The sequence below is a fragment of the Coturnix japonica genome, chromosome 18 (genome assembly GCF_001577835.2).
Source record: "Coturnix japonica isolate 7356 chromosome 18, Coturnix japonica 2.1, whole genome shotgun sequence".
Lineage (NCBI taxonomy): Eukaryota > Metazoa > Chordata > Aves > Galliformes > Phasianidae > Coturnix > Coturnix japonica.
The window spans coordinates 1,491,667-1,514,629 of record NC_029533.1 but is presented as its reverse complement, the minus strand read 5'-3'; the positions used below and the strand labels follow the sequence as shown (position 1 = coordinate 1,514,629).

Here is a 22,963-nt window from a genome sequence, read left to right as displayed (position 1 = left end):
AAGGAGCTGCCGTGGGTTGGTGGTGCCTCTGCCTTGGCACCAGCTGACAATGACACATTTCCATGGGGTGCCGCGCTGCAGGGCAGCAGCAGGATGGCTGTGCTGTGATCCTGGGTCATGAGTGAGATGGGGCCATGAGCACCTGGGGAGGGCTGAGCAGCAGCACAGGGCTCTGCTGCTGGGGGAACGTGGGGTACCAACAGCCCAGACAGCATCTCCTGCAGCTGGAGACCTTCACCAGGACACAGAGCACATTCCTGCCCCAACACCATGTGCACAGTCAAGATAAGGGGCAGGAGCTGCAGAGCAGCGCATCCCTCCACACCCTGCTGAGCCAAACACACACAGGCAGCGCTGCCTCTCCTGCACAATCCACCCGTGCCACATGAAAAGAACTTTATTTCTGGAATATTACTCTCAGGTTTTGTTGGGTTTTTTTGTTTTGTCTTTAAACCACATTATGCCGTGTGACCGTGGTGGGGTGGTACACTGTCCTATTGAAACATGCCATATAGACTTTGAATAAATAAAGCTACAAAGCCCAAGTTAAGTTATGTACAAAGATCTTAGGCAAAGAGAATATGTTTACAAACCTATGTACAATAAAACAAATGTAAACAGTCAAATGCAGCAGAGGATGCACAGGAAAGGAGGACCATAAGGGTCCTAAGAGCAAAGGGGGAACATCTCCACCTCTGTTCTGCTGGGACCGATGGTTTCTCTCAGCACTTGTAAATAAACCAATGTACAGCTGCAGAGCCAATGGAACACGATGGACCAAACTGGGAAGGAAGGGCTTTTTTTTTTTCCCTCAGAGCCCCATGGGGTGTGTTGGTTCACATCAAAACCCACCAACTCTGAGGCACAGAGAACTCACATAAATGCATCGCTTGAAAGACCCACAAGGTACATCACAGTCGCCCAAAACTGTCACAGAAGCCTGCAGGTGACACTGAAATCCGGTCCTATATTACAGAGCTGAACATGGGGCCAATGGATACGGGGTCCTGGGATGGGGCAGTTCATCTGCACTGCAGCCTATGGGCTGAGCAGCTTCCTAAAGAGCTGATGTCTGGTTTAGAGCTGGAGGGGCAGAAGTGTCACTAAGAAGGAGGGCAGAGTGCTGGGACAGGGGGGTGGTTCAGGCACATGGGAAGCAGATGCTGCAGGCCCTGTGCCAAGGGAGGAGACTCCAGCCAAGCTCAGCCCAGGGCTGCTGAGGGCACTGGTGCTCACTGATGTGTGCTGGGCCTACAGGAACCTTCCCCAACTTGCTGCCATCCTGTCCCTGGCTCCCCCTTGTCCCCCCCACCAAGCAGCAGCTCTACACCCATCTGCTGGGCTGGGGAAGGGCCTTATGGACACAGCCAGCTGCTCACCTGTCTAGCAGTGATCTCTGTGCTGCATTAACTCACACCCCAGCACCCACTCCTGCTCCCAGCCTCACCCTGTGTGTCTCGAGAGGTTAAAGCCCCATGGGGAGGACAGCAGCTGGTTGGCTTAAACATCAGGATGTGAGAAGAGGCAGGCAGAGCTGTAGCCTTCAAGAAAAGCCACAAATGTTTTTGTCACGCCAAACCTAACTGAGAGAAGAGATGCAGTGACAGGTCAAGCAGCACCTGGCTGAGGTTCTGCATCCCCTGGAACAGAGCACTATGTGTCAGCTTGTGCAGCACACATGGTATGGGGCCACAGAGCACACCCACTACAGTTTATACTCTAGTAACAGGACATGAAAGGCTGCAAGCACGGGCTCTCCTCTAGCAGCACGGGCACTGCTGCACCCCATGGTGCAGGTCCTGTTCCCACGGGGCAGGGAGGGGGAGGAAACCAAAGCACTTCTCTTGCTGGGCCGAGAAAAGCGTCCGTAAGTCCAAGCACAAGCTGGCGCTGACTCATACGCTCAGGGGGAGCATGCCCGGTGCTGAGGAAGGTCTGGAGGCTCCCAGTCCTGCAGTCCCTTGGTCAAAGCCGTTTACTGCCCTGAGAAGCAACAAGAGACAGACAGGTCAGTGCCAGGCCACCCTGGGGGCTGAGCCCAACCCCTCCAACCCAAGACCTCCCTGCTGCACACACACCCCCAAAGCACACAGTGATAGGGACAGGGCCGTGCTGACTGCAGTGGCTGCACAGAGGACAAGGGGCTACGGCCTTGGGAGAGGCACAGCCAAAGGCAGCACAGCTGCTCCCCAGGCCTGCTCCCCATGTCTTTACCATCTGCTCCCAGCCTACAGACCCCAGGCAGCCCTCAGGATACAGCCAGGCAAAGCTGGCTCCCTTCAAGTCCAACTGCTCATCCCAGGTAGAGACACATGGTGATCCCAGCACAGTGAATGGGAGGCATCTGTCTGTTCACCTGCACACACTCACACTGCTGCAGTGCAACCACGCAATGGAGGAATGGGCTCAGTGAGAACAGGCAGCATATGTTAAAGCACAGCAGAGCTGGGGGCGCAGAGGGGCTCTGGGGCCCTCCAGCCCTGCCCCAAACCTCCCTACTGAGCCCCTGAACCCACAGCCTTGACCAAGCTGCAAAGCTGCTCTCAGCCATGAGGACACACAGCCCGGGGAGCAGCACGCGTGTGTGACAGCTTTCCGCAGCCTCTGCCCTGTCTGGGCTTTGACAGATCTTCTGCAATTAAGCTCAGCACACTGCGCCTAAGCTCACCATCTGCTGCTTGCCATCAGCCCAGCCTTGATAAGGAGATGCAGTTACCTCTCAACAGGGCAGCACACCCACCCAACTGCTGCCCCACTGCTCCTTGTGCTCGGCAATTACAGCACTGTTCCTGAGGAGCAGGTGAAGAACCTGAATGCTTGCTAGCAAGGTTGCATTCCCATGGTAACACAGGACTTGCTGCTGCAAGGCCCTCCCCAACCCCAGCAAAGCCTGTCACACCCCACATGAGGCTGCGTGGATGAAACCTTTGCCACCTCCTTTCCTGTTAAGGCTGAAATTTCAACTGACTGAGATACGATCTCCGATGAGTTTCAGAGGCAGGTGCCTCCATGACTGCGTGCAGCAAGAGGCTGCTGGAAGAGTCTTAGAGCAGATGTACTCTGCTATTTTCACACGAATGAAGGGGCAGGAAGCCAAGCCGGTCCCAACATGACGCTGCAAATGAGTTATCAGGTAGAAAGCAGCTCTGCCAAGTAGCACAGGGGAGGAAGAAAAAATAAATGGGATTAAAACGCAGTGGTTTGTTTCCTTTGGAAGAGAAAAGAGACATTTCAAGGCAGGGACAGCAGAGTTTCAGCTTTAAGGGATGTAACTCCTTTCAGCTCCTGCGCCGATGCCCATTCAGCAGCATGGATGCCCTTCTCTGCATCCCAGAGGAATATAATCAAAGCCAGAGGCCACGAAGCACTCAGGCCCTCTGCACAGATGCCACACAGATGTGGCAGGGCCCAGATTAAGCCACCAGAGTCACAAACAATTTTATGAAGCCCAAGACAAAAAAGGAAAAGGAGCCATCACTGAGCGGGGCACAGCAGGACAAGGAACACTCACACTGCTTGCCTGGATTCATCCTTGGTGCAGAAACGAAGATCAAGCAGCAGCCCTGATTTGCAGAAAGCAACTGCTATGGTGGGTCCATCAGGGCCAGTGGCTCAGACTGATCCCAAGCCAACAGTCCCTGCTGGAAACATCCCCTGCAGCAGCTCCTGCTGGGTGTTTCTGACTGCTGTCCTGACCACGGCAGAAACTCTGTGCCCATTTCCAGCTGCTCTCTGCCCCGTGATTGCTCCAGACGGATCTTTACTCATTAATCTGTATTTTGTCCTTAGCACAAAGTCTCTGAGGCTCCCTCAACTCTAAGCATCAAACAGAACCTCAATAGAAGACTGTCCTGCAGCTGAATAACCCAGCCTGGCACACACAGCAGGGAACAGCCATCCCTGCTCCCTCCAGGGACAGGCCAACATCCAGCACAGCGCTGAAGGACAAACACAGCCAAAGGGCAAACTCACTTTGGAATTAGCTGAGGTACAGAAGCAATGCTTCACCCCATATCTCTGATACATCCAATTCCATCAGAAACATGCATATATTTGAAGAGTTATTAAACTAAGAAAGCAAGCAGCTCTCAGTCTTACACCTGGAACTGGTCACAGCACCAGAGAAACTCATCTAAAGCAAAAAGAGAGAGAGATTATAGCCTCAGGCTTCAATCATTACCTATTAGTTTGTAATGCTGTGAGAACTACCTCATGCAGTTAGCATACCCACCAACTCTGCATCTCCAAGCACCACAGTTAAAATGCATGCAGCTTATCATTGCAAATGAATTCATTTACCCATGACCAAGGTGGGGAATATCACCTTTTCACGCCTAGTGGAGAAAAAGTGAAACAGTTTATGCACACAGTAAAGACATTCTTGAGCATAACCCTGAGCTCAGACACAGGAAGAATTGTTTGACTGAACCTCACCTGGCTGCTGCTCCCTAAGATCTGCACAAGGACACTGTGCAGAGCAGACAGGGATCCCAGGTGCAGTGACTGCCACTATGCCTACACACATGGTGGGAATATACCAGCAATGTGCAAGCAGAGGCATTTCTCACGTTTAACTGCAATGACTGATGTTCAAGAAAGCAGGAAGAGGAGCAAGGGAGATGTGAGCAAGGAGGTTGTGCCCCAAGGAACAAACACCTCATCTTGGCTTGCTGTGGATCAGCTGTCACAGTGCCTCTGTGGCACCCAGCAAAGTCAGAGCCATTTTATTCCCCAAGTGGATCAAAGTCCCAAACAACTAATAGCAATTATTACTGCAAAAAAAACACGTTTCCATCAGAGAACATCCCTCAGGTGCTGTTCTGCCAGGCCTTGGGGTGCACAGAGAATCACTGCATTCCTATAGGAACCAGCCTATAGGAAAACGATCTTGTACCAGACTTGGTAAAGCATAACATAAAACCAAAACCCAACACAGTATTTAGTTACTTCCTGACTCTTCCAAGTCAGGTAGCATGCTGACTTGCTACCTGTCAGCAAAGCTCATGTGCAAGCCCAGCTGTTCTCCAAACCTCCCCTCAACTGACACTGAGCTACTGCTCCTACCCTGACTCCTGCACCTTTCTCAGCTACCTGCCCAGCTCTGCTCAGCAAGCACAGAGCAGGTGTTTGTTGAGAGACAGAGGCTCAAACACTTTTAGCAACAAAAAGGCAGAGAAAGGAAAGCAAATGGAACCGTAATGACATGGCTGGATTACCTCTGGCACAATCCCACCACCCAACAACTGGCTGTTCATAAGGCAGCGGCTGCAGATTGGACCGGGTCTATGAGCTGTGGCTGTTTCAGGCTCCAGCGACAGTTTGGGGCAGGGAAGAGAGTACAGGGGCTGGAGAGAAAGGAGAAGAGGGGAGAAGAAAGGGCACAGCTCGGCTCAGCCCTATGCCCAACTGCTGCGATGCACACAGCTCACTGATGGGAGGGCTCTGCTCAGCTCTCATGTGCACACGAAGCAGGTTTACATGGCAGACATGGAGATGTGTGTGCAGCACAACACTGCACCCAGCCCTGGGCCATGAGGAAGGCAGAGCAGGGCAGCTGTGAGGGGTGAGCTGCTGATCCCACTGCCTGCAGCACCTCTGCGTGTGGAGGGGAAGGATGGGACCACGGGGCTCTGGCAAGGATTAACAGCATTTAGGTAAATTGATCATTTCCATCACTTTCCCAGTCTGTTAACATCCTTCAAGTCTGCTGAGGAAGTTCTCTATCAAGGGGACACGTTTCTAAGCCTTTTTCAGCTACGGCCTGCCCTGAACTGCAGGCAGCCAGCCCAGATAACAAGAGTGATGACAGTCTAGGTAATCAGAAGCGACTCCCATCCCACACAGCAATCAGCTTATTACCATACCACAATTCACTTTAGCCATGCTGCCTCCTAAGAACAGTTCTAATCCCTCCCCCAGCACTGCTCTGACAGCCTGCACATGAAATGAAGCCCACATTGCCACCATCACTGCTGTGGTGATGCACAGACCCTGGTCAGCCTCCCAGTATGCAGCCAGCCTCCAAGTCTGTCCCATTCACACGTGATGCTGACCTTGCTAATTATGTGAATGCTCCCTTTCCAAAAGCAAGAAATAACAGGAGCTCCGAAAGTTCTTGCCAGTTTTTAAGATGCAACATGCCCTGCTACCCACATAGCAACATGATTCAGCTCACACAAGGAGGATTCCAGAAACCCAGCCTGTCTGCTCTCTATGTGGCACTGTTTAAGTTGTTTAAAGCTCTAAATAAATTCTGTTTTGAGGATGTGCTGAATATTAGCATTAAAGCTGCTCTGGCTTGAAGTCTGATAGTGAAGACTACCACCAGCAGAGAGCACGGAAGGTGTTTTCACAGTGACACTGAGCACAGGTTTCCCTATTGCTGCGTAACACTGGAGGAAAGCTTGGCTGTGCACCCTGCTCCTCAGGGCTGCTCATACAACCACAGGGCTCTGAGCTATGAAGGACTGTGGGAAAATCCTCCTGCTGAACCACTTCCCCATGTCAGAGAGGAAGCTCCAACTACAAGAAAGTCACATGAGAGACACAGGGTGGTCCTTCCTGTAAAAGCAGCTTCAGACATTATGGCTGACACACAGCAGGACAGTACAGGGCAGCTGCCCCTTCTATCACCAAGGATTACACAGTTAATAACATTTTCACTGATAGCAGGGAGGAGTGGAGCAAAGAGGGCACTGCTCTCCAAGGGAGCACGTGCTGCCCCACACTTACAGCTCTTACTAAGGGAACCTCCAGCACTGCAGATCAGGCACTCCCCGCACACAAATGCACCAACAACTATGGCAACCCCACCACTGTCTGCATGAGAACCTTCTGAAGGGCATGAATCACTGCACCAGAAGGTTTATGCAGCCACCAAGAGCTGAGGCAGCAGAGGGGCAGCACAGGCAATGACATCCCACCAGCTGAGAGGTCAAACACTTGTTTTCCTCTTTGCTTTACAGAAGCTCGCAGTGGAATGCTGCTTCTCTGTCCCCTTGAGAACCTGGCTCCACAGATTATTTGTCTTACTGGATACAAAGCTGTGGTGGGCTAAAAGCAAGCCAAGGAAAACTTCTGCTTCACACAGCATCCTAAAACACCAAACACCACCCCCACCACCACCCTCAGTGTACAAACACATACCTACTTACCCTTTGTCAAAGAAAGAAGTATGCCCTGGATGAGGGTACTTGGTGCCATTGCTGTTCATCATGCTGCTGTTAGCATTCCCTGAAATGTAGGATTTCCGTGATGCCTGGTCCTTTGCAAAATTCCTGCAAGCAGCTAATTTGGATTCTAAGGCCTGTGAAAGGGAAAGAGGTGGAAGGAGGGAAAAGAGGGATTTTATTTCCTTTCAGAGAAAATATTTTGCTGCTCCAGTTCAAGCTTCAGCATGACCAGAGATCACTATGATCAGAACCCCACATTGCGATCATCTTTGGCAAAAACTGAGCTAAATGGGAACAAAGCTGTTGTTTTCTCAAATGAGAACCACGTAATAAGATGCTGATGCTCAGTAACTTCTGCTGATCCACCCCGCTAAGCTTTAGAAGAGGTGCTACAGACACAGCATAAGAGGGAAACAAAGACAGCTAAGCCTGTCTCCAAGGTTTCTACTTCGTTTCTACTACATCCAGCAAGCCCGACCAGTTCTTTTTCTCCTATACAAGGTAGGAGACTTGCCTCATCCACTGACTCCTAGCAGGGTGGACACCAAAACCCCAATTCTCTCCTGTGGTTTGAGCTGTGCCATGTAGCTCGCTGTCTCACATGCCAGCCAGAAAGCTGAAGGGAACATCTTGGAGAGAAAGGGAGCCCAAAGCACAAGACAAGGCATCCTACAGGTAAGGCAACCCAGAGAAATCCTGCACATCCTATAATTATTACTAAATAAATGCATGAGCTGGAATTTTGCATTACTGGCTGCGTGTGTTTAAGAATAGGCTGGGAAAGAAGCATGCTTATTTGGCATTTCCTGTCCTCACAGAGCAATCACATGGGATGTCATTAAGCTCCCTAAATCCCCTACAGACTCTTACTCACAATGATCCCATTTTAAACATGCCACTCTGTAACCCTGAGCCGTCCTGCTGCCCTTTCAACCCAGCCTCGATGAGCTCACCAGCTCCAAATACAAGCAATGATCTGATTTTTAATGTCAAATTTGGCTAAAACAACCATATTCACGTCAGCTATTTCTGTTCTCAGTGCTAACCACACAGGATAGAGGAAAGCCAGCCCTGGAGGCTAGACACCAAGGCTGCCCATGCTTCCAAACACTACCCAAGGAGGCAAGTAAACAAGCTTCTCATAACTCATGTCTTCATTCAGCTGGAAAGCTTGCCATGCTAAGCAACACTGCAACAGATGTCGAAACCGCTTCTTCCCTGCTCACAGTTGTAATCCCTTTAGAGGCTCACACATTTCACTTCCCAATCAACTACAGATGGGAACACTTGGCTTTCCCCTGATTTCTTTTTTCACTTTCTTACCAAAGGGCTGTTTTACTTTATGTAAACAACTCATTTAAGTTCTCAGTAACCTCTGCAGACCTCCTCAGAGACTCCAGCGGTCTGATATCAGCTCACCTTCCATGATATAACACAACTGTGCAGTGAGTACTAAGGCTGAGGCTCAGCTCTGAGTCCTGCTTTCATGTGAAATATGAACAAGCATCTGCTAACGTGCACCAAAAAAAGTCTTTACACTAAATAAGGATTTTATCTCTACAAGTTGGCATCAGAACCGTAGCAACCTGCTCCATCAATCAAGATTATTAAAAAACAAGCGTTATCACATCCCAAACACCAAATGTGGACTCTCTTAAATAAGAGAGACACCTTACAAACTAATTCAGCACAAGCCAAGGCCTTTTCATCCCATATGTGGATGAACACACCACTGTGTGTTCAGAACTGGGGATAGTTCAGTACAGAGCACTCACCCCCACTTTCCGTAAGAGATCTCCCACGATGTTGAGTGCAGATATTCTAGCTGAAGGAGTAAGAGGGCTTGTACCAAATCCATTTGGTATAGCTGCAAACAAACACACTTTGTTATACACGTCACTCCTCCACTGTTAAATGTATATTTTTAATCACTTTTACATGGAGATAAATCTAAAATCTTACTGCAGACTCTTTGCACCAACAGTAACACAGGCTGCACAATCACTGGCCATAGAGAGAAGAAAAAGCTTAATTCCTGCCCAATACCCTCCTCCCCATTAGGTACCCAGGCAGAGTTCATGCACCCTCCATCTGCATAGCTACTGCCTGCAATCTATCTAATCCAACCAGAGCTTTCTCTGGAATCTACTTTAATTTAAAATAAATAAATAAATGTTTTAATCCTTGCGATTGACCTGAGCCTTCCAGATGGGAAGAGGACTAGGCTAATATCCCACAGCTTCCTGAGAGAACAGCACCCCCGAAAGCACATGGTAACAAAGACAGCCCAGACTGTCAGCACTGCTACCCACTATTTACCCACCAGTGAAATATTAGTCACAGCATTTCTCTGCAACCCCAAATAAATTCTACTGCAGTCCTCTACTGCGGAGTGCAATCCTCACCCCCTACAAAGCAGTAGCTAAGCTTCACTCTTTCTTTTCCATAGTATTAACTAATTATACTCATTAAACAGGTCTGACACTGCTCCAGTATTCCAGCACATGCTATGTAGGGATCCACATGTACCCTGTATTTACTTCAAGTCAGATTCAGACCAGGCCCTTGTTAGTAATTTTTGGGCAAGCAGAACGTACTCCCAACCAACCAGGCACAGTTTGCAGGAGTTGTACCTTTTGGGGAAGGAAAACTATTTTCAGATCCTTTTCCAACAGGTGTAGCTGGCAAGGAGAGAGAAGCCTGGACAGCTGAATCCATCTTTTCACAGTCTAGAGTTGGAGAGCTCGGCGCAGACTTGCGGGTGACTTCCTGCTGCCTTTCCCGTACTGCCAGCTCCTGCCGCAGGTCTGAGTGTGCAAGATAAAACACACATTGGATTAGTGACAGACTTCTCCAGCATTCTGTTCATTTATATAGAAGAGAATACTTGGCAATAATCAGTGATTCACTGTTGCTGGCTCTCTGCAGCAGCAAAAGACTCTATCTTAAATACCATCACTGCCAGATGGAAAGAGAGCCACATTCTACTGGCCCAGAGAGCTGTGTACACCCAGAAAGTGAGGCAGGTGACCTGGCCTCAGCATTCCTCCCTACTTGTAGTTTGAGTTCCATGGAAAGTGTGTTGCAGAAAAATGCAGCCAGTCACGAATGCCTGCTAACTGCATTCAGATGGGAGGTTAAGGAAACACGTTAATGACCTGATCTTGTGATCTTAGGATCCAACACTGCCCTTCCAGTTTAATAATCTGTAAGATCGCACACTAGCCAGATATTGTGAAGGGATGCTGTTTCTTGATTCATCAAAATGAGAACAAGCAGACTAAAGAGCTCCATAGCCCAAATGACAGGAAAAGAGAAGGGAAATCAGGAAACCAGTGTTTTATTTCCACTGTCTCTCTGGACTGCCTTGTATGACTACCTTGCTACCTCCCACTTCCATACAGATTTGCTATAAGGAACATCCAGCACAATTCAGTCATGGATCTGTAAAGTCTCTAGAGTGCCCAGAGGCAAGTAATAATACATTACGTGGTTGGCTTTTTTTTTGTTTTCTTTTGTTTCCTTTTCAGGCACAGCCTAAGAAGGTCCTTTATAGGTCCTTGCCTTCACTGAGGAACTGTTTCCAAAGAAATAGTTTGGAAAGAATTCTGAAAAACACTGATTTCTAACCTGCCGTGACAGCACACTAACAAGCACACTGCCCCACCAGAGAAATCACACTCCCTAACCACTAAAATAAAGTTTCCCCCATGTACTCAACATGAAACCTCTCAGGGAATTCCCAACTCTTACAGCACTGAGGATTATCTGAAGCATCTCTGATGCCACGGGTCTAACCACAGCCTTTATGGGCATATCTTAAAGAAGTCAGGCAAATTCCAACAGGCTTAGAAGGTAACAGCAGGTAGTATTTTTAAAGATGGTTATTTACCATTTAGCATGCGTTTCCCTGTTATTTCCTGTACTTTCCCTGTGCCTTGTGGCACAAAGCCATGGAGAGGGAACTTTTGGAACACAGCTTTCAGCTCTACTAAACCTGCAGAAAGCACTACTTTCCTACTCACCTTGGTTAAAAATCCTGACAGAGTCTGACACTAACTTTACCCAACATGAGGAATTTTTCCCTCTTAGATTCAACAGACATGCAAAGAACACAGAGCATAATGTTTATTAGCAGGTAAATTCCAACGCTTCTATTACACATCCAGTTTCAATCTCATTGAGTGAGGCTTTTTATAAACATGAGCTCTGGTTGCTTCATGTCTCTGTTAGTAAGCCAACAACATACAAAGACAGAACTAATCAAGCAAGCCATACCTCTGGCTTCATCCTTTAATCTCTGTACAGAAACTAGCAATGATTCCTTGTCATCCAGTTCACTTTCCAAGAATGCATTTCTCTCAATAGCCTGGTTCAGCCTTTGTTCAAAGTCTTCCAACGAAACTATTGTTGCCCTAGAAATAAAATCCAGAATATTAGGTTCTTCAGCTCAGCTAACTTAAAAGCGTATTCAAATACATAACAGAGGAAAAATGTTAGCGGGATCTACATTCAAGTTAGTTACTTGAAAGCGATGGAAATGCTTCTTAGAAAGGACCAGAACTCCAAAGAAGGGAGTGAGATGAAAAGAACATGACAGCATCTAGCTCTCCAAGACATACCAAATAGCTGGGACAGAGCCTGTGTGGCACACTCAGCTCCATTTTTCCCAAGTCATTCTCCAAAGTTATGTATTTCATGTATCGGCTCTGGAGAAACAGGCAGCAGCCCACAGAAAGAAGGGTACTGGGATATTTGTTCCATGATTTCAGTGAGACAACTTATGTGTGTCAAAAGTTAGTCATGAGGTTAAGAGTGCTGTGGAAACAAGGCCTCAGCTCTTAGATGTTATTGCCAAATAGCCAGAGGCTCATTCCTGGTCCCACTGAATCAGTGGCAAAATTCCCATTCAGCAGAACGGAAGCATGATCTACTCCAAAAATGGGCGTTTCTTGCAGCAGCCTGTTCATTTTCTGCTCTTACACAGACCACATTTGCTCCCCACGGTCATTAAGCTGTTATGCAAGGAAAGAGGAGACTCCTTTGGCGTGTTTAATTTAAAAAGGACTAAGTAAAGCACTAGCTTCCTACTTCAAAGGGGCTTTGAGCTACAGGGATCACAAATGTAAGAGTCACTGGGCTGGCAGTATCAAAACTAGAGCACTGGCCTCCCTTGCATGGCTCATTTCTCACAAGAACATGAAGCATTTCAGGTACCCCCCACAAGCTTTTCTTCTGCAGTGCAACACTACCAGATGATGGAGGTGAACTCCAAGGGTAAGTTGCACTTTACAAAGAATCAAGTGACTTAGGTTCTTTTTAAGATTATTTTTTGCATGCATATTTTTGTCCCCCCCACTAAAGGAATAATAAAAACATGAATCTGAATAACACAGACAAGCTCTTGTGAATATTTAAGGAAATAAGAGTTTTGCAGCCTTCACCTCTTTGCACGTTCCAAGTCATCGTTGGCCTGCTCCAGCTCCCTGACATACTTATGAAGCTGATCTTTAATGGCCCGTGTCTGGCTCAGGTCATCCTCTAACAATGACACCTGCTTGTAGCTTTGTGCATACTGGTGCTCCAGTTTCTCCTGAAAGAAAGAAATGTCCAAAGATAAGTATCAATAGCATCCACTCAGTGGTCAAATGGGACAAAGCAACACACTAGCTGCAGTCCACTGATCTGGGATTGCATGGCACGAACTGTAAAGGCAGAGGGAATGTACTCTGAACATCAGAAAGGAACAAAGGATACAATTACACACACTGTCCTGTGCACTGACTACTCATAATGACACAGCTGGCTGTTCAGAGATGCGCCCCCTGCACTCACAGCTGCTCTAAAGCCTAAACCATCTAGAAAACCAGAGAGAAATCAAACTGCACAGCCTCCCCTTCATGCCTCTCTCCCCTTACAATAGCCACACTGTCACAAGAACTCATCTGACATCTCCATTACCGAAAATCAGAGCCACTGCGATCTGTTACCAAAAACCTCCAGGTCCACAAACTTTTCTTTGAAAGACTGTAAGATTAATTCCAAAACATGCTTTCATCTGCTCTAATGGTACAGATAGAGGCTTATGGAAAAACTGCTGACCTTAAAAAAATAAGTACCAGCTATTGGGACTGCGCATGTGAACAGTAGTCCCAAAAACATCACTGTTGTTGGGTAAGATCCCAACTCTTGCTTTCATAAAATAATCCAAGATCACCAGAACAGGCACTTTTCAGGATCCCAAAAGAGGCAAGAACTTCTTAATGGAGAGATATTACCTAAAATTGACCTTCTGCACACACAGATCCTTATGAAAACCCTGTCTCCATAGATACGGCTATTAGGAAAAAAAAAAAAGCCCAAAAACTGCAAAGAAAGAGGACAACATGGTGGTCTGACAAAACATACTTGTGTTGTCCTCCCCGTTGCTATGCTGATGCTGCCTGTGTACATAACAAAGCCACCACTTGGCGAAGCCTGCAGAATATAAACAGAGGAGCACAAACTCAATGACAAGTGTCTAAGGTATGCTGCTGGCCTTATTTGGAGTACATGCCATGCTCAAGACTAGACCTTAAGCAGATGATTCCCTTTACTTCGTTTAGGTATCCAATAACCAAGAACAAGAACAGACAGCCTAAAATGAAAGCCGACACATATCTGAAGGAAGAATCAATATCATTACAGATTAGACCTACCTTTAATGTTTCCACTTCATATTTCAGCCTTTGGTTATCTGCTTGTAAATCTCTATTCCTCTGCTCAGCCTGCACCAGCTGTGCTTCCAACTCAGCTTCTAGTTCTCTGCTTCCCTCCTGAAATTCAGCCAGCTCTTCACGAGCTTCCTGGAAGCTGTAAGGAGATTTCATCAGTTCAAAATGCAGCTTCTCTCAAGCACAAAGTTCACCGCTCTATAGAAATAATTAGGTGAAAAAGCACCAAGAGTTTTAAAGTACTTAACCAGGGACCTCTACAGGGAAAGTAAAAACTGGGGGAAACAGAGAAACTGCATTGTTTACCTACAAATGGAAATTCAGCCCTTTATATCAAATAACTCTATTCAATACACATGCAAATACAACCTATATCAAGGCTATTTCCAGGATTCCTGCAAGTCTGACACTTGGTACCCCACTAGCCTTCACTCTAGCAGCCTTGAGAGAGTCACTAAGTAAAGCTTTTAACCTGCTTTAGGCAAAAACCAGCACAGAACAATAGTCACTGCATCTCAGCACTACCTGGAAATATAAGTTTGCTGGAAAGCATTAAGGTTTGGATCTCAGGGTTACTAAGTGCTTTGGTAGGAAGCCAGCATTTACCCACCTTATGCCACTGCAAGGTATTAAATTACTAGAAGCAGCAACTCCACATATTTCACTAATTACACTCTCATCTTTACCATACGTAATAGCTCAACTCTTTGCAACCAGCAGAGAAAACTGATGATATTTAGGAAGCTACATATTCATTGGCCTCAGAGAGACCTGACAGACTTTTCTCATACAGCTCAGGGATCTCAAATGCCCACCCTCTGTTCCCTACACCCAGAAAACAGACCCAAACAAAACAACAGCTTGCACACTGGGCTCCTTGGACTTGAGAGAGGTTTAGCTGGCTTTGCTTCTATTGCACACTAACATAGAGTGCAAGTAAAGCTCTCCAAAGGCAATGAGCAGGAAACCACCACTACTGACTCCCCTCCCCACAACAAACCACAAGCAGCACACAAGACAACAAGTTCTCTTGCCACTTTTTGTAACCAAAAAGCCTTCTGCTCCCCTTAAAAGATGGCAGAGGCAAACACAGGCAGAACTATGAGCTATAATGAATGTGCTTCAACATATTGCAGCCAGCTACCAAATAAGAAACTTCTCAGACCAAGTGCAAGAAGCCTGAGGGAACAGTAATGATACCAGGCAAACCCACAGGCAGTCTTCCTACTGCAAAACATCAAGCTAGTACTTAAGACAGCATTTTAATTATACAAACATACACATGATCATAGAAGAGCTCTTCTCCTGCTCTAACGTGCTCAGTCTTGAGTTCATGGCATAGTAACACTGAGAATGAAATACTCAGCCTGCACAAGGCTGGATCTAAAAGCTGCACCTAAAGCTGGAAATGGTGAGATTCATTTTAATACATCTAATGCTCATTTTGATTAAAGTCTAGCAGAGAAATAGATTAAGCTACATTCTCAGTCATCTAGAACCAAATCCACTCTGAAAATATCCAACAGTACCTTTGTTTGTACTTCAAGGAAAGCTCTTTCCAATAGGCAGTTTCCTCTTTTGGACTTGAGAAGGTTGGAATTTCCTCACTGTCCATGTTCAATATGACCTGTAGGATGCAGACATAAGAAAACGCTTAGTATGATGAGGCAGGCAGAGTAACCCCCCACTGCTGCTGTACTTCAAAGCTGTGGCCTGTCAGGAGCAAACAGACTTGAGACTGGCCTGCAGAATGTTAATGATTCCTAACAGCCACCTCTGAGCAAAGACCAGCTGCAACAAGTAACATCATGGTCTCCAACCTCTGGAAACGCTCATGCAGCAGCCTGAAAAAGAGACCACAAAATTGGGCTGTATCATTCACCGACCATGGAAACAGCAGTTAAAGCCACTGGCTCATTTAGGACCACCAGGGGTAATGATTTACAGCTATCACAGTTTCCACTTGGATTTGTAAAAGGTTTTTCCTACAGTGCATAGTACAAACACTGTTCACTATGACTGCACACGAGAGCACCCCACACACCAGACCTCAGATGTTACTGAAGATGACGATGAGGATGAAGCAGTGCTGGTGGTGGACCTGCACTCACTGCAGCACCCAGGGATACACTCAGCCAGGCCCAGCTCCCAGCCCCAGGCAGCTCCATTCCATTTCCAAGCTCCCTCTTACTCACAGGTAGCCATTTTTTTTCTTCCTCTCCAGAAAACACCATTTAAAATAGATCATAAATCTCCAGAAAAGAATAAGCTGAAACTCACTTCTGTTGCAGAGGCTTTAAACAATGTTTGTACCAAGCTCGTCACAGCAGATTAATCACTGCAGATGACCTAGAAGCCTTGACTTTCACATACTGACAGTCATCAATAGCCAATGCTGTCCCTCCAGGCCTGAAAGTGTCACACTGTCATGCTCTGCATCTCAGTGACCCACATTTGAGACACCCAGAAGTGGGACAATATGATGACAGCACTCCCATCAGAGGGCACAGCAGCCCATCCATTCTGGCTCACACCTAAAGCACAGCCAAACTGGCACACTGCTCTGCAGCTGCTACAACCCAGGGCATGAAACCAACCTTACCTGCAGGGTGCTCAGTACATCCAAAAACCCTCAGCTCTCTCTCTGTCTTTACTTAACTTACAGCTGTGCTGCAGTAGCACTCTGTGACGAACCAGGCCTTCATGCTGCCTGAGCCAACTGACCATGCCTCCTTTTCTACACGGCCCTGAGCTGAGAATAAAACAATAGGAGGCACCACCATTCCCCCCAGCACCACAGTCCTGCTGTATCTCTTCAGATGAAAATCTCTTGGGGTGTATGTGCTTCAGTTATTGCACCTGTTACCAAGGCAGTTTAATGACAACAGGAACAAATCAGCTGTGTTTACAGTGGATGCAGAGCCCATGAATCACCTCCTGAGCTGCCAGTGTCTCACAGGCTGATGCATTAAGGCAGGCAGACATCTGCTGTGGCTCAGGCACACGTCAAGCAGCTCCTGAACTGCTATGCAGATCTGTGGGTTGAGGAAGAGGTGAGCAGTTGATTACTGCTGCGTGCTGTCCATAACATCAGTCCCACACCAATCACATTGAAACCACCTCAGCAGAAGTCACAAGGCTCTTGGCTCTCAGCTGGCACTCTCAAGTCAGCCAGAATCACTTTTTCACCTCATTAAATGAAGCACCGCATTGAACAGGGTCAGCCCCACAGCTGTGTCTAAAGGTAAACAACCAAGGAACCACCCATCAAGCTGAATTCAGAGAAAAGTCAGTACGAGGAAGTGCCTTACATCATTTCCTAGAAGCAGCCACGATAACGTGTGTCTGGGTCCAAGACTCCTTCCTGTCTGCTTGCACAAGACACACCCTTGGAACCAACACCCTGCAAGCAGCAGCCAGCAGCCAGCAGTGCTGGGACCCCCATGTTCATCAGAGCCCCACTCTTCCTCCAAAGCCACCTCCCAGAGGGACAGAGCAGACCTGCCATAGGCAGTGCCCCAGCCTTGTCCATCTCATCATACAGCAACAGCTCACAGCTCCCCACGCTCCGTGTTTTCCATCACACCTAATGCTGCCACCACTGAGTTTTGATCCACCAACCTCACTACAGAAACACCTCCATCCGATGCTCATGCCAACATGCCAGCTAAGCACTCCTGCAGACAAGCTTTTACTGTCTGTCTTCTCTCCCATGCCTGGGGGACAAGAGAAAGATGAGAGCAGGCTCACATCATCCACAGCTGGTCAGAACCATAAATACTGCTTTGAGGGTTAGGAGACACAGACAGCTCCCAACCTGCACCTTTCCCTTCTGCCATCCGTTGCCCATAGTGGGGCAAAAAGCAGCTCCACAGCACTAAGAGAATCTAACACAACCCTGACCATGCGTGGGACAGTGGATGCCCACGGCATGCCAAGAGCTGGATACAAAGCGCCGTGCTGAGCGCACTGTTGGCTGCATTGGCTGCAGGCATTGTGCAGAGCTGAGCCCAGCACAAGCCCTTCCCATTCAGAAGCTCCTCTGTATACGTGGCATTTGCAGAATCGGGCCTTTGACAAACAACACTGGGGCTTTCAGGAGCAGACAAGACAATGCAGCAGCGTCTTCCAGGGAAAATGAGAGCAGGCTCATGTGGATGCCCACTCAGAATTCATTACAACACAGCTTAGCATTCACTCAGCACCCTGGGAAAACTCAGTTACACGGGCAGAACTCCAGATCCGAGCAGCTCTACAACAAGAGCTATGTTCAAAATGCGATGGCTCCTTTCAGGCGCCCATTACACAGTCAGTGGGACAGAGCGACTCTGCACCTAAATTGGAACAGTATTTCCACACTATGATTGCTCCTAAAAACTGGAGCTTGTAGGTTACAAACTTCACTAAGTCGTGTTTTGGTGTTCTTATTTACTTATTTATCTGATTGTGATCTGGCTTCCTGTTCCCAAAAGCATTCTTGCAAGTGGGTCACTCAGTACTTTCCAGATCTTAAGAGACTCAAAGCCTGAATCCAACACACAGCAGAACCAGCTAAACTAACAGGTCAGCAGCATTGCCCTCGAGTGCATCAGTGAATCTTGCAGCCAACTGATATTTTCATGGAGCCACCTCTCAGCTGAGCCATTAAAACACAAGCAGGAATTATAACAGAGAACCTTAGAACAAGCTCCCCTGGCTCCCCATGTGACTGGTGATAGCTTGGATCAAATGTCCCACCAGAACACTAAGCCTGAAACACAACACGATGCTCAAATGTGACAGGCCACAGTGCTGGCACCACCACAGCCACAGTTCTTTTTGCTGACCGACAGAGGTAATACAAATGTCAGCTGACCTTTGGAATGAACCAAATAACTGCCTGCAATGGGACTTGATAAGAGACCCTGTCAGAGTCACATCTGGCCTTCAGTTCTCAATATAACGACTCGTGCTGGTTGTCAGAGTCCCCAAAGTGGGGAAGTGCCATGTCATAGCTGCAGTGCTCCCCGTGCCATAGGGAATGATGCTGCCATCACCCACAGTGTGACACAGAGCAGGACGCAGTGCCAGCACAAGGCTGGCCAAACCCACATTATCTGCCTCTGCAGACACAAGCCTGAAGAAAACCTGTTCCTACCATTCCTCACCTCCCCAGCCCACAAGACCCAACAGGAAAACCTCAACCCCATTAAAATCTGGATTTTATTATTATTATTTTCAATCAAAGAGTGATGTGTCGTCTTTCATTTATTAGCAAAGGGAAAGCAAACATTCAAAAGCAAACAAACAAACAGAAGCCACGGATTAGATTTCTCCAATCAACTTGTGCTTGTTTTTCCTCATCCTGAAATAGGAGCCAGAGGCATTTTCGTGCTGGCTTTGGAAGGCTGCCTGCTTCCATCACTGCTTCAGAAAGTGAACCTCTGTCTCTTCCTGCAATACTATTTTTGAACTGACTGTTCTCTGGTGAACCACAACAAATGCCTCCTTTGCCTCTTACAACAGCAGCACATGAGCTTTGAGGGAAAAAATAGTCTCAGAGCACAGCGTCAGCACTATGTGCCATAATAATAAATCCTGCTTTTCCCATATGGACAGCACAGCAGACAGGAGGGAACCAAACCCCACCTGCAGGAACTCTGTGCCAGGTTCAGCCTTTAAAACAGCAAGAGAGCAAACAGCTCAGCTTTATCTCAATAGCCTCCTGTGGAATCTGCCTTACTAACCTCATACAACAGGTATGGCTTGTACCACGTGGCTTAGACTTCCACACCTAGCAAATACAGGGGGCAAAAACCTACCAACCGCACACAAAGCCCAGTCAGCAAAGGCATCAGAATTCAGCACTAAAATCATTTCTTCCTTTCACAAACAACACGATTTTAAGACATCAAGACTTCTATTTGTTCCTAGGCAACGCCACCAAGGCATCCTCAAACCTGAAGGGGCTGGTACAAGGACCAGCAGCTGCAGGGATGGAGGGGAGGCCCATTGGTACATGCCAGGATCCAGGGCCACCTGCATAGGCCCCATGTGCTGTGCCCACCCTGGCTGTCTGCCTCAACTCTTTGCTGTCTTCCTCTTAAAGCCTTGAAACACTGCAGCATGACCTGCCCAGAAGCAATGACTTCATCTGAGAGCTTATGACAAGCATAGCAAAGAGCCTGTGACAAAACACTGCACGCAAGTCCCAGGAGCTTCCACATTTTCTTAGCAATTAATACCATCCCAATGAAGAAATGCCTTGAGAAGGCAGTGGCCAGAGGGCTGTGATGCTTCTGGATGCTGCACAATGACAAGAGAAAAGCACTTAATGCAGGTTTCTCCTCAGATCCATAAAATGCCTTTAAATCTCCTCAAATTGAGCAGTACCAGGGAGGGGAAAACCTTGTGTTAAAACACCCAGCACCCATGAGTCACAGGGCAGCCAAGCAGAGGGACTTAGGTCCCTTCAGCAGGCAGGTCACAAGATGAAAGTTAACAGTAATAGACCAAAGGAGTAAGAAATACTTTGTATTTCCACATGCTCACAGGAAGGAGGGGGTTTAACGCAAAAGGGGAGGAGGATACGGAGTGCACCTTCCTCTCAATACATTCTTTCCCCTCTCAACAGTGTGCAGAACAACCTGGGCTCTGCCTTGCATCACAACCACAGCCCAGCCAGGCTGAGGTGTGTGAGCAGGACAGAGTTGCTCTTCCAATATTAATAACGTAAAGAACAAACCCAAACAGACAACCACACCACTTAACCCACACCTCTCAGTTAGCTGCCACTAGCAGCCAGCACGTCTGTGCACTTGCTGCTTTGCTGACGCATCAAGTTTATATTTAAACAAATAAACATAACAGCTTCCTAGTCTTTCTTACTACTACAGGTATTGATATGTAAGCAAGAACTGACCTTGGTAAGGCCACCTACCAGCCACGAGGTCCTGGAATTTTTACGCAATATAGAATTGGCTTAAATATCCAAGTTGCATTTCCACTGTTTCACTCTGTTAATCACTTCCTTGGGCACGAAACACCAGGAGAACAAAACAAATCCCTGTCTGTGCTCCTCACCGAGTCAAGGAAGGAGCAGAGCAGCCCTGAGTCACTGAGCACGAGTGGAGAACAATGGGGCTGCGTGGGTGAGGAGAGACAGCCTCGTCAGCAGGAGATGTTAATAGGAAGTCACTCAGCTGCAAGTCCAGCTCCAGGAGCGTGCTCTGCTTGTATCAGTGTGCTGTGCCTTGTATCAGTGTGCTCTGCCTTGTATCAGAGCTCTGCCTTGTATCAGTGTGCTCATCCTTCACGTCTGCTGCAATTGGGGTCAAACTCATCAAACTGGGAGCGAGAGGCCGGGCCTGTTGGGATGGGTCCCATCGGCACAGAGCCCTGCAGGCCCTGCTGGGCACAGGGGGAGAGGGGCAGAACCTGCAGTGAACTGCTGGGAAACACCAGGTATGGATGTAGCCGTGGCACTGGCAGCAGCCAACACCACCTCAGCCAGAGCAGCAAATCAAGCTGTGGCTGTGAGATGGAAGCAAGGTGACAGCACGTTCCTTGCAATCAGCGTGATTAAGGGCGGGCGTTAATTGGCACCGCCTGAAGCCACAGTGCACGGGACACGTACGTGCTATCACAGCAGGCCATGACAGCACAGCGGGCCGTGCCAGCCCTCAGCACCACAAACAACCCCTGGGCTGCGAAGAAAGACACGGAGGAACACGGGCTGTGTCTGTGGCCGGCAGGGAAAGCGAAGAACCACACCGGGATGGACCGGGACACCCGAGACACCGCGGGGCAGCTGTGAGCCCCGGGCCGGGGCCCTCCCCACACACACAGCGCCCGTCCCAGCCCCACACACACCGTGGGGCGACCCCCCCTATAGCCGCCAGCCCCGCTCCCCCCCCTATATCCCCGCAGCCCGACCCTCCCCACCCCGCCTTGTGTTCGCCCCCGGCCCCGCCGTTACCTCAGGGCTGAGGTGGGTTGGAGCAGCGCCTCGCTCAGGGCGGTGGCCGCGCGAGCAGGGCCAGGCCGGGCCGCCACTGACAGACAGGCGTGCCAGCCAATGGAAGAACGAAAGGCTGCGCAGCCGGCCAATAGGATGCGCCGCAGGGCGGGACCTGCCCCGTTGTCACTTCGCAGCCAATCGTCGCAGGGACGCGGGGCCGCAGCCCCTCAGCGCCCATTGCGCGTTACCCACCGCGAATCGCCCCAAGCCCCAACGCACCGGCCGCTGGGCGCCGTGATATCCCCCATCCCCGAGCCCCGCCGGGCCGCCACTCGGTGGCGCAAGTGGTAGCAATGCCGCGTTGCAACACCGGAGACCCGGGTTCGAATCCCCCCTGTGGCACAAGTGGTAGCAGTGCCGCTCTGCTACTCGAATCCCGGGGGTTGGACTCGATGATCTCTACGGTCCCTTCCAACCCGCACCAGACTGTGATACTATGAGACTCACCGGAGCGCATCCCCAGCGCCGCCTGCATCGCCCGCCGGCGGAACTGCCTCATCCGGGCACCGCGGAGGGCGGGGCGGGGCCGTGACGGCACGGCGGGTGGGGCCGAGAGAGGCCGCGCCCCAATGGCTGCCTGTATGGCTTCAGCGCCCACCTCCATTGCCGCCCCGTTTGATTCCCTGCCCCCTGCAATGAACTGTCATTAGCGATGGAGGCTTGAGCGAGGGCTGTGCTGGGTCCTGGGGCACATTGGGTGCCCACCGTTCAGGTCTGGATCTGCTCTCATTCCTATCGCTCTCTGCAGCAGGTTGGATGTACACCATGGGGCTCTTGCATAGGGTGGGTGCCCACCACCCAGCTCTGGAGCAGGTAGGGTACCCAACCTTATGTTCTGGAGGGGGTTGGGTACCCAACCTTATGTTCTGGAGCAGGTAGGGTACCCAACCTTATGTTCTGGAGCAGGTAGGGTACCCAACCTTATGTTCTGGAGCAGGTAGGGTACCCAACTTTATGTTCTGGAGCAGGTAGGGTACCCAACCTTATATTCTGGAGGGGGTTGGGTGCCCACTATTCTGCTCTGGAGCAGAGCTGAGCACCCATCATTGCAATCCAGGTGCACTGAGCGGCTCAGGAGC

The 22,963-nt window shown here is 48.9% G+C and overlaps 1 protein-coding gene across 6 annotated transcripts; it reads right to left on the bottom strand.

Moving 5' to 3' along the window:
• Positions 1-361: 361 nt before the first annotated feature.
• Positions 362-22,427, bottom strand: NDEL1 (nudE neurodevelopment protein 1 like 1). 6 transcript variants are annotated; one of them, XM_015879774.2, is made up of 10 exons: positions 22,332-22,427; positions 15,415-15,512; positions 13,871-14,024; positions 12,617-12,765; positions 11,451-11,587; positions 9,806-9,979; positions 8,948-9,039; positions 7,155-7,306; positions 5,217-5,345; positions 362-1,983 (listed from the first exon to the last, which is right to left on the bottom strand). In XM_015879774.2, the coding sequence occupies exons 2-9, from the start codon at positions 15,498-15,500 to the stop codon at positions 5,252-5,254; spliced, it is 1,038 nt and encodes a 345-aa protein (XP_015735260.1). In that variant the 5' UTR covers positions 15,501-15,512; positions 22,332-22,427; the 3' UTR covers positions 362-1,983; positions 5,217-5,251. The 6 variants fall into 6 exon arrangements, with proteins under 6 accessions (XP_015735260.1, XP_015735261.1, XP_015735257.1 ...); XM_015879775.2 differs by lacking the exon at positions 22,332-22,427 and adding an exon at positions 21,843-21,960; XM_015879771.2 differs by lacking the exons at positions 5,217-5,345; positions 22,332-22,427 and adding exons at positions 4,300-4,334; positions 16,820-16,898.
• Positions 22,428-22,963: the final 536 nt, after the last annotated feature.